Genomic DNA, 12,649 nt, shown 5'->3' on the forward strand with positions numbered 1-12,649 from the left:
CTTCTTTGTGCTAGTCATTGATAGGTTCATTCCAGTGGTAAATATTGCGATTCAGCTTCTCCAACGGTTATGTTTTGCTGTTAGTGAGTTGGGTAGAAAACCAACTTTTTTCTTGCAGCTATCCCAAGATTTTTCTTCTTTTGATCATCAAAGCTGTTTTGACAGGACTTAGGATCATGCTGAGAGCTCAAACCTTCCCCTAAACTCTACTTTGTTTTTGATGTGCTTATCGCCATCAGGCCAGCAGCAGCACTTCAGCTCTCAATACTGCAAAATGTTTGTCGATATATTTGGTAACGTTTCAGGATTTCTTTCCTCCCTGAGTCTCTTTTGGCAAACATAGATATTCTAGAGACTGTGAACTTTGTGTGACTTCTTGGTACAGTAAATAATATTTCAGTGTATGGTATTTAAATGTGTTGGGCCAAGAGGTATCTTTACACACAAGCATACCTATACTATAAAGTGCTATGTAGCCACACAGGGGTCAACACAACACTACAAATATCTATGCAATATATACTATCTATAAAGATTTATTTTGCTATGATATTTTGTATAAATGTTGATGCTCCCAAAAAGATGAAACCCACATATTTTCTTTATCTCCTTACTTTTATGCCTTCATGAAATTCACATATTTTCTCTTTGGTAAAGTATCCCTAAAAATGAATCAGCTGATGGCAAATTAATTGGGTACACAGATCTCACGCCATTATTTGGTAAAAATTTCATTTTAGAATTTTTTTTTCAGACCAAAGTATTTGCCAAACAAATGACTTAGTGATCAACCATAGCTTGTTAATTAGCAGATGTTAGCATGTTATCAAGATAAAATAAGATAAGATATTAATCCCAAAGTTAAATTCAGGTGTTATAGCAGCAACAATATAAGAGGCAAACACAGAGTACACATGAGAATACACATAAAGATAATAAGAACAATAATAACTAGGGATGTAACGATACCAAAAACTCACGGTACGATAATATCGCGATAACAAGTCCACGGTACGGTATTTATCGCGATATTGAATAATAAAGGGAAGAAAAAAAAAATCATAAATTTTTTTTTTTCAATAAAACATTTTTTTATTCGGAAAATATTTCTTTATTACATAATAAATCTGATTTTTACAGCCTTTTTGTAGGATAGCAGTATTTTAAAGTGTCAAAAACAAAGTGACAGTAACAGACTGGAACAAGAAAACCAGTGTTTTTGTACCTACTGGTACTACCCAACAAAGTAAGCATTTTCTTTATGCCACTGCATCTCACAAATAAACAAGGACATTTAATAATCAGACCCTGCAATAAAATAAATCAAGTTTCACTTTAGTTTTTCAAGTAACTCAACTCAAACTCACTAGTCACTCACTCAGCATCATCAGACAGGTTTTTAGGAATATGAGAATGTCCACATTTCCAGGTATTTATAAGCTGGGGTGTTTGGGCATTTACAATATCCCCTGCTCTGGAAACAACTCTCTCGCTTGGTACTGATGTTGCTGGGACACCAGTGGTCGCGTTAACCGAATATTTTATTTAACAATGACGGAAAAATCTGAAAGCAGTCTGTCATTTTGACAGATTAGAACAAACTCGGAACAGCGCCAACGTTTCCCCGCAGCGAGGCTCTGGTGTTATGCCGTGTTATGCATGCCCTCCAAAAGGAAATGATATAGTTCCCAAACCGTACTTTGCCGTACAGATCAATACATGTCTGGGAGGTTTTGCTTCACGCTGTGCGCGTCCCGCGAGGTGCATGCACACACGGCATAACACCCCCCCCCCCCCCCCCACCCCCCGTTGACAGTTCACGAGCATGCTCTATCGTGAACTGTTCAGACCCGACGGGTAATAAGGGATTATGACGGATATTTTACGATCCTGTCTGTCAAAATGACGGACAGCGAAAAAGTCTAACGCCAGGCTTATTGACATGGCGAGATATAACTATATGGTTGGTACTTGTCAATGTCTCTAGGTGTGTAAATGTAGCCCTGTAAATACGATGTCCTTTTGTGTTATCTGTTGTTTTATTTTCATGTTGTAACCTACTTGCTGCCATGTTGGACAGGTCTCTCTTGAAAAAGAGATCGATGATCTCAATGGGACCACCTGGTTAAATAAAGGTTTAAAAAAAAAAAAGTGTTTAAAAAAAAATATATATTTTTTAAAAATTATTATTTTTTAAAAATCGCGGTAGATTTTGTCAGTCTCACGACGGTATTGGGAAATTTATTTACCGCGATACCGCGATATTCGGTATATCGTTACATCCCTAATAATAACAAATAATAGGTAAATAAAATAAGAGAAAAACATGTAGGAACAGTGTGATTAGAAATAACAAATAACACAAGTTAATCTCTGATCAGGGGAATGTAACTGCACCTGTATCTACCACACTGAATTCAGTTGGTGAACATGTCAAACATGATATCAGCGTGTTAGCATGCTGATTTTAACATTTTAATCAAAGCCTCACAGATGACTGTTACCTCTTGTTCCTTCCTCCAGGTGTTGGAGGTGCCCTCTGGGAGGCTCCTGGCCACTCTGCTGGGACACACCAAGACGGTGCTGCACTGCCGCTTCAGCCCAGACGGCCAGACCCTCATCACATCCTCCGAGGACACCACCATCAGGGTGAGCTGGGAAATGTATTTTTCTTATTCCCAAATCAGCATCAGAAACAGCTTTATTGCCAAGTATGTTTTCACAAACAAGTCATTTGCCTTGGTGTATGTGGTGCATATGTTACCGGTCTCAGGATTGGGATCTGAGACGGCTGAGAACAATGACAAGAAGTCACATACGTTAGCGTATGGAATGTTCTGCTTTACTCGAAATCTTAAAATATATTTATAGCTCTCAAAAATAACATAGTTCTTTATGTTTCTCAAGCACATATAGAATTAATTAAAACAATAAACTCTGAATTGAAATAAATCAACTTAAGTGAATTATCTATATATTGTGCATATTTACCTTACATGTTACTACACATACTCTGAGTGTGTCATTCACATGTTTACTATTACAAACTCATTCCTTATAAAGCTACACATATTAACAAGTGTTCTTCATAACTTATGAAACATTTACAATGAGCCTTAGCAAGGTGCTTCGTTAACCACAATAGCATTTTACATGAATACAACACACTACTAGCATGGCTAGGCCACTTCTGTAATGAATTCATGTGGTAATAAACTTCTCTATTAACATTGGATAACTCTTCTATTCATCTACCAACATTTCTCTGAAGCCCACATTAAGTTACAACGAAAGGCATTATATCATTGCGTCACGACCGTGTATCGCTAACCAGCTAAAATATGAAAGAATACCAAGCTAACGGCTAACTCGCGCTAGCATCGCGAGCTAAGCTAAATGCTAACATCACGAGTGAATGAACATCAGGGTAAGTTACTGGGTTTCCAGGCAGTATCTGAACTGGACTGACATGTCTCGGTCTGTACGCTGGTTGGAGTCCGGCGCACTTCCTGCAGGGGCTTGTTCCACATGCGGCACAACACCGAGAACAGCGACTTTCTGACCAGCAACAACCCCAATGAGTTGCTCTTGAGTAGACGTGACATGGAAGCCGTGGAGATGGACGCTCAGTCCTGCGTGGATCACTCAATCCTGGCCATTTTTGAAGACTCCACCGTCGCATCAGAGGATAAGAGTGGAGCGGAGGAGGAGAGAGAGACCCTGCTGTCGGCCCTGATGGAGATGTTGGACAGTGTGGAGGATGACGATGTAACTCTGTCTCCCTTCGACACCCTGCCAGACACCAAGCTCCTCACCCACCCAGAGCGCAGGGAGAACTCACTGGAATCAAAGCGCCCGATCTCACCAGCCTACTGGAACAGTTTGAGGAAGCACAAGCTGCACTCCAGCTCCTGGCCCCACCTGTGCGCCTGGTGTCTGCAGGCCTGTGGAAGGTGATGGAGCAGAGGGATGTGATGCACTATGGGATTGTGGAGGAATTTGTGACCTCAGCATGTGAGACTGTCCCCGGGCTGGTCACTGTGAGAAACCAGGGCAAGCTGGCACTGGGGGCTGAGAGCACGGTTGATCATGGAGCTCTGCTCTACACAGCCGGATACAAAGTAGATAATGTCACATCTGGAAAGGATCCGTGCTCCTACTACTATTGTAAATGACATTTGATTTCTAGACTCTCACTACAAATTGCATTGCCCTTTGTGTCACTGTAAACTGTTTGCAGGTTTTATCAATGAAGGAAAATGGCATTATCTTTATGCCCCATGGCCTCATGCTGCATTTCAATTACAACAGTTAATATTGGAGGTGTTTGCAGAATTAAACGTTACACAATCCCGGACGAGCCCCCAAAATGTTACCGGACGAGTCCCCAAAATGTTACCGGTCTCAGGATTGGGATCTGAGACGGCTGAGAACAATGACAAGAAGTCACACACATTAGCGTATGGAATGTTCTGCTTTACTCGAAATCTTAAAATATATTTATATCTCTCAAAATAACATAGTTCTTTATGTTTCTCAAGCACATATAGAATTAATTAAAACAATAAACTCTGAATTGAAATAAATCAACTTAAATACATGTGTAATATTCCCTTTTCTTTACACAATAAGTGAATTATCTGTATATTGTGCATATATACCTTACATGTTACTACATATACTCTGAGTGTGTCATTCACATGTTAACTATTACAAACTCATTCCTTATAAAGCTACACATATTAACAAGAACACAATAAGTGTTCTTCATAACTTATGAAACATTTACAATGAGCCTTAGCAAGGTGCTTCGTTAACCACAATAGCATTTTACATGAATACAACACACTACTGCATGGCTAGGCCACTTTTGTAATGAATTCATGTGGTAATAAACTTCTCTATTAACATTGGATAACTCTTCTATTCATCTACCAACATTTCTCTGAAGCCCACATTAAATTACAACGAAAGGCATTATATAATTGCGTCACGACCGTGTATCGCTAACCAGCTACAATAGGAAAGAATACCAAGCTAACGGCTAACTCGCGCTAGCATCGCGAGCTAAGCTACATGCTAACATGCTAACCGGAGTTGGCAATTCTTATCATAAATAACTCAAATTGCATTTAATTGCTCATTAACCGTGTCGAGTTTTCCCAAACTGTTACTGAGTTGATCCGTTAACATTTTATAACATTTACTGATTATTTATGCATTTCTAGACAGTTTACCCATGAGTTTACCCATCTGAGAACAATGACAAGAAGTCACACACGTTAGCGACGTATGGAATGTTCTGGCAATCCCTTGACTTCTTCGCTCTTATCCCAAACCAGAACGTCAGACAATGTAAGTGTAGAACAACATCTACAGGTTAAACTCTATAACAGCACACAAACTAAATATCAGTAGATACTTGTTACGAAGCTTGGTGAACATGAAATTGTAAATAAATGTAAATAACTAGATTAAATAGTAGGGTGTCTGTTTTTGTGTAACTTAAGCATTACCTGCCTCATATTTTACAGTCCGGTACACATACACACAGTTAAAGAAGATACATTGTAAGAAAAACACCACAAATAAAAAAAGTTATACAAAAAAAAGTAAAACTATTATAACATTACAATTATTTACATTTAATATATACAGTAGATACCAAAAAACAACGTACAGTATATTATGAGAACATACTCATATGTAGTATTGTTATGAAAAGTTGAAAGCAGTGCAGATATTTAGAAGGGTAGCTTGTGTGCAACATATTCAGAGGGTTGTGCAGAATTGGCAATATAAATAAAAACTGGGATCAATAGAGTACATCTAATCAAATCTAAACTCCTCTCCTCCACCAGTTGCTCCTTCCTCTCGCTTCCTTCTTGGTTTTTCCGTTTCCTCCCATCCATCACCCTCACCCTCTTTCCTTCCCTAATTCATGGCATGTTCTTTCACCTCCTCCCTCGACGTACATCCATTTTTCTTCTCTTCTATCGATTGTTCTCCCTGTCCATCCCCATTCCTCACCTTGAGTAAAACTGCCTACTCTGCTGAATCACTCCCCTCAGTGCTCTGTGGTGCCTTCACTTCCTCTACCTGTTACACTGCTCTGTCTGCCTCTTCCTCTCTTTGGTCTCCTCTCCTTTCTTCCTTCCTCCCTCTCTCTCAACGGCTTCTATCAGTGTTTGTGTGTGAGCATATGTGTGTGTTTCTGGCCGTTATGGTCTGTCAACCCCCACTGTTCATGCTCTGTTGCCCATTTCCCCTCCTCCTCCTCCTCCTCCTCCTCCTCCTTCTTCTTCTTCATCTTTCCTTTTTGCTGACAGACCTGTCCACTGCAGCACTTGTTCCGTATTCATGCCTTTGCCATCTCTATTCTCGCTCCGTCCACCTCTTATTCAGAAGCTATCCAGATTCATGCTGTTTGACATCAGCTAGGAAACGGGAGTGTGTATTTAGATGTTAATGCAGACGCAGAGTGAATGTAAAGAGATCCAGGTGACAGTGATGTCAGCCGGTGATGGATTCTAACCTTTGGGCCGGTGACAGGTTCTATTCAGAAGGAGGAAAGAGGCAGAATTGCACACAAGGTCGTGATTGATAAGATGATGAGGGCGATTCGAAGTGTTCTGAGCTCCGTTTTTTTTGCTTATTTACCTGCCTGCCATAAAATCAGAGATGTGAAGGTACTTCAGAGATGCATTAGCACACGGAGCACACCTAAGCAGGGCAGACAGACAGGGCCGCCCCTCCCTAGAGGCCAATCACGCAGGCTGCATGGGGCCCCGCCTTGCCGAGGGGGCCCCGCCCAGAGGGCCTCAGCTCTCCGCGTTTTCCGCGCAGTTCAGCCGCGCAGTTGCTCTCCCCGCGGCTCCGCGGCTGTTCCCCCCGCGGCTCCGTGGCTCCGTGGCTCCGCGGCTGCTTTAAAGTAACATTTATTCTCTAACTGTGTTTATTTGGACCTCCACAGTCAAGTTTTGGGAAATAAAAATATTACCAAGGTCAAAATGTGAAACTAGTCCCAATGGAGATAATTATGAGACGAGGGTTTGTACAAAATACCAAAATGTTCCCTCAGTAGCCCAAGCTTTTAAAATCAATAGTCGTCAGACCTCTCACCTTCGAATGAAAATTTAAAACAACAAGTTTAATCTTAAAATAACTAACTTAGATTCTGTAAAAGTTCTATCCAATACAGAGACTTTTAACGTGAATTTTCAAACTTAGCCCTCACAGAGGTAAATGCATGTCATACATCATCAGAGGAAGTTGCCTAGGGAAAAAATTCAAAGGTAACAACCAATGCTGTGAGGAACTGGACAGCACAGACTTTCTTATCTGGAAAAAGTTGGTAGACAGAAGTGTGACCGTGTGAGTCTCCTGTTAGAATTCTATGGATTGTGGGTCATTTACCCAAAAAAGTCAGTTAGTGGGGAAAATGTGTTTAAGTTAATAGCACCATGTGTTAGAAGTATTCTTTAAAGTATATTTTTCCTCCTGCAGGTGTGGAGGTGGCAGTCTGGAGAGTGCAAAGTCCTGCAGGGTCACAAGGAGCAGGTGAGATGTTTCTCTCTGCTCTCCACCTCTCCCTCCGACACCAGACTGCTGTCCTGGTCCTACGACGGCACTGTGAAGGTAAAGCTCATACACACACGTATTATTTTACAGTTGCAGAAAAATAAAATCCAAAATAACCCCTCTCTTTCTCCTGCTCACTGTAAGATGTGGGACACAGAGGGGGGGGAGAAGCTGCAGGACATCGAGGCCCACCGGGGAGCCATCCTGTCCTGCCACGCCTCTCCAGACGGCAGCCTCTTCGCCACCACTTCAGCTGACAAGACTGCTAAGGTCCAACACTCAAACACACACCCATGGGATGAGACATATTTGTTTGCGCCGACGCCAACAACGTGACCTATTACACATCGGCGTCTCCCCCTGAAGCCCCCCTTCCCAACTCATTACTTACAGCACATGTACAGGGACGCGCTACTGCGGGCCATATCTGAGGTTGCGTTCCTCTCCACGGAGGGGGGGGTCCTTAGATAGTAGCGAGCACCAGATGGCCCGCGGCTTGGTGAGTTAGCGGCAGACTAAACGATCACTGAACGTGGGTGTAGGCTAACTACACCCACGTTCAGTGATCGTTTAGTCTGGCCTGCATCAGACCCACTTCCATGTCTGGATGTATTTCTTTGCCAGTTTAGCAACACTGCTGTGCTTGACTTTGCTCTGACTTTGAATGACTCAGTGGGCTAGAGATGTCTTTTTTAAACTTTCCCCAAGCTACTCTCACACTAGGCAAGGCAAGGCAAGTTTATTTAAAAAGCACCTTTCAACACAAGGCAATTAAAGGGCTTTACAAAAATGAAAAACATTAAGAGCATTAGGAAATCAGCGGAATCACATTATAAAATGTAATTTAGAAACAGTCAATAAAAAGCAAAGGGAATAAAATGAACATGAAACAAGCTAATATAGAATAAAACAGGTCTTAAATACGCAAATAACAGTTACAGTGCAATTAAAACCTGCAGGATTCTGGGAGATTTTCCCCGATATTGGGAGCATAATTACTGAACGATGCTTCTCCATGTTTAGTAAAGTAGCAGGAGATCAGGAATATATTTCCGCCCTAAGCCATTCAGCGCTTTATAAACCATTATGTATTTTGACAAGAAGCCAGTGTAAAGACCTCAGAACTGGAATGATAGCACAGTAAATGTTGAACTGTACTGAAACTCTCTTTTTCTCTCTTTTTTCCTTTTCTTGGATCATGCTAACAGCTAGATTTAAGCTCATCCGTCCAATATTCAACCACACGTAACTACTTTCCCTTCCTGAACGTCCAGTATTCAAAACAATCCAAAGTCGCTCCCTTTCATTTGTCAGAGCGCTTGATGTATATGGGTTCAGAACAGTCTCATAATACACACATGCACACAGAAGGATTCACACTTGTATTTCATGATCCGCAAAAGGATTCACACTTGTATTTCCGGATTGGCTTAGACTGGAGGAGACATCTGATTGGCTATAGATGAGATAAATTACAAGTACGAATCGGGTGAGCGTCAGGGGAGTCTCAAAAAACCCACACACGAATGCACAGCGATCCGTGCACAGAGAGCAGTTTGTGTTTGCAGGTTCAGGGGTTTTAAACGGAAAACAAATATGTGTGGATCAAAAATACATGTAAAACTTTTTCCTGTGTTTGGATTTTATTTACACGTATATGAAACGGAACACATTTGTGTGTGCATTGAAAAACACAAGTGTGGATCCGGAAATACAATTGTGAATCCTTCTGTGTGCATGTGTGTATTATGAGACTGTTCTGAGCCCATAGATGCAGAGCCACTGTCACCGAGTTTCACACGGGAGTGTGTGTGTGTGTGTGTGTGTGTGTGTGTGTGTGTGTGTGTGTGTGTGTGTGTGTGTGTGTGTGTGTGTGTGTGTGTGTGTGTGTGTGTGTGTGTGTGTGTGTGTGTGTGTGTGTGTGTGTGTGTGTGTGTGTGTGTGTGTGTGTGTGTGTGTGTGTGTGTGTGTGTGTGTGTGTGTGTGTGTGTGTGTGTGTGTGTGTGTGTGGAGAGTCCCTGCTCTCTATTGATCCAGAGGTCAAACCTAAACCGGGTGTCTTTGTTGAGCACTACAAAAAAGATGGAGGCTTCTCCGTTCCTTTCCCTCAACCTCTATTTCTCTGCTTCCTCTTCTCCTTTCTTTTCCTACTGACCTTCACATGAATGGGACTTTGTGTGCAGACAGTTAGCCCGCTGCCAAATGAAGTGTCTAATTATGAGCTGTGTTATTTTCTGTGCGGCACAGAATGTGACCAGGGTCAGGAAGGAAGGCAGAGAGAGAGTGGAAGAGGAAGAATGGAGGAATATAGAGAGACACAGAACACTAAGAAGGGAATTCAAAAGAAAGTGAGAGACAGAAAACAACAGAGTGAGAAAGCACTCATTAACAGTTTCATTATTGTGATGCAGCGTTCTAGCAACAGTAACTCCAATTTCGCACAAATATTTGTCTTTCATTAGATTTTTTAATTAGTGATGACTGGTGATTAAAGAAATACAACATATTATCATCAAGATTCAAAGGCGTTACTGTCATACAGTATGGCAATGGAAATCCTCCAACAACAACATATATATATGTATATTAGACATCAAATAATTAAACAAAATAAAAAATAAGGAAAAAAAAGATTGACTAAGAATAATGTGAAAGTATTGCAAGAGAAGCATATTATATGCATGTAAAATAGAATAATATGAGCTAAAAATATAATTTAAAATAAAATACTGTACACTTAAATAAAATACAGCTAATTGTAATAATATGTAAATATGTGAGATGCAAACAGGTGAATGGTATGAAGTCGTGAAGGCAGTTATTCCCCGGTCAACAATGCTGTCTTCATTTATATAATCAGACTTAACCAACAGTATAAATAACTCAAAGACAACAGAAACAGTTATTTGAGTCGGCTTCTAAATGCCTTCCTCTTAAATAAGAAATGTTTAGGCTAATATTGAACTATTGCAATGTGAAAAAGGCAGATTTCTACACTAACCCAAGTCATAATGTATACATAGTCATTTATTTCTTCTTTTCAGTCTCCATAATGCTTTATTTTATCCTCCCAGTTGTGGCACTGTGAGTCGTGGCAGTGCGTCCACATGCTGAGCGGCCACCAGGACTGTGTCCGGAGCTGCCGGTTCTCCTGGGACAGCCAGCGCCTCGCCACGGGAGATGACAACGGAGAGATTCGGGTGCGTGTTCCGACGGTTCATTATTTCCTTAACCTTTGCATTTCCCACTAAGGGTTGCTGATCGAGGAATTCAGGTCCATTAGCGAGCTGATTCTGCTGTCAGTGTCTAAGTAAAAGAAAGTGTAGAAAATGGGCAGCAGAACCTTTTAGAGGAGAGTAAGGTCATTTGCACTGAAAAAACGGAAAGGTTGACTTTAAATAAATGTATTACGTCAACAGATTTCACATTTAAGCTTTTTGAAAGTAATAATATTAAGTGCTTTTTATTGCTTTCAATACACAGTTATGTGAAATCTGTTGACGTTATATATTTAAACTAAAGTCAACGTTTTTTCCGTGTGCCCCGGGATACATACGTGAGTTCAAACACACGTTGCCTGTTGCAAAACATCCAATTTGCCGTGCAACATACAAAAATTCAATTAGAGCAGTCGACATGTCTTCCAGAGATCAGCCCGTAATTACAACTCATCACTCATTTAGAGAAAGTGCTTACTAATGCATCATGATCGCTGCAGTGTGCACAGAAGAGGGCGAGATGAAAGGATGGAGGCAGGGCTCCTCCTCCTCCGCCTGGGGAGCGAGAGATTGAGGAGGTGCAGGTTGTGTGAGGAAGTCTGGATGAAGAGAGCTGGAAGAGGAGGAGATGTCTGACAGTGGGAGGTGAAGGAGAGAGGACTCCGGCTGCCAAACATGGACCCAAGAGGCTTCGGAAATCTACAGTCAATGAAAAGTGTGGCTGTGTGAGAGGAAGATTCTTCATCCTGCAGCCAACGAGGGGTTAACGCCCTGTGGTGGCCTTCGCTGCTCTGCCCCATTATCCAGGAATGGACGACTCCATCATATCCAATTACATAAAGCACACTGAAATCTCACCCCTGTTTCTATGGAAACAAATGTGAGTCATTCAGCACAAAAAGCATGCCAAGTGTTAAATATAGCTGTACGTGTGATGTGTCATTGTCAAATGGACATGGCATGTGACCAGTTGCATAACAGCTGCAATCGACATGATGTGACGCTGCAGTGATCAAACCATCGTTTCATTATTATGTAGGGCGTCACGGGTAGATTAACACTGTATAACACTCTTCATTTCCCGCTTTATTGAGTTTGAAGCTTCGTCTTGACCTTTAGAGACGGAGCTTTGTCAAAAAATGTTTTAGATCTTCATAAAATATGGCTTGTACTTGTTATCACGGGACCTGACAGACATAGACATAAGCTAGCATAAATCCAAAGAAATGTAATTATCCCTTACAATGAAATTGATGTAGGTGCCGTCTTGTGTGTTTTGACCCTCCGGTATCACTCTGGACATTTTTGTCCTGAATGGCTAATCAGGGTAGTACATTTTAAATCTGACTATAAATGTATTATATGGAAAATAACTAATTTTCTCAGTTTTTTTGTTAAAAACAAACAGTGATTTCATGTTTCAAAAGGGAATTTAAAGGGTTAAAATCCTGAAAATGATTCAATATTTGATATTTTTGATTAGGACTGAAGTTGCTTTAAAGATTGAACCAAAAAAAGCGGTGGAAAAAATATTTTAAGATAATGTTTTTAGCAGTGGACATTTTTGTCCCAAAATGACTAATTAGGGTAGTCAATTTGAATGATACCGGAGTATGGCATCTTTGTTATTTATAAGTGATATTTATTTGATGCTTGGTGTATAATGTCCACCACAGCTCTGGAGTGTCAAAGACGGCTCTCTGCTGAGGATCTGTTCCCGGGACGGTAAGGACGCCATGGACTCTCTGCACGGAGGCTGGGTGACCGACCTGCACTTCTCCCCTGACAACTCTCTACTGGTCTCCACTGGCGGATACATCAAGGTACGTGGACTCTGCATTCAGACACTT

At 41.1% G+C, this 12,649-nt stretch overlaps 1 protein-coding gene across 4 annotated transcripts in view; it reads left to right on the top strand.

Annotated features, from left to right (window-relative positions):
- Window positions 1-12,649, top strand: part of apaf1 (apoptotic peptidase activating factor 1) — a 55,691-nt gene that overhangs the window by 20,983 nt on the left and 22,059 nt on the right. For all 4 annotated transcript variants that reach the window (XM_079654955.1, XM_079654954.1, XM_079654957.1 and 1 more), the window contains 5 exons: window positions 2,524-2,649; window positions 7,507-7,638; window positions 7,726-7,851; window positions 10,656-10,781; window positions 12,476-12,622. In XM_079654955.1, coding sequence (XP_079511081.1) covers window positions 2,524-2,649; window positions 7,507-7,638; window positions 7,726-7,851; window positions 10,656-10,781; window positions 12,476-12,622 — 657 coding nt within the window. The remainder of the gene's footprint in view (window positions 1-2,523; window positions 2,650-7,506; window positions 7,639-7,725; window positions 7,852-10,655; window positions 10,782-12,475; window positions 12,623-12,649) is intronic.

This window comes from Notothenia rossii (assembly GCF_949606895.1).
Source record: "Notothenia rossii genome assembly, chromosome: 10".
Lineage (NCBI taxonomy): Eukaryota > Metazoa > Chordata > Actinopteri > Perciformes > Nototheniidae > Notothenia > Notothenia rossii.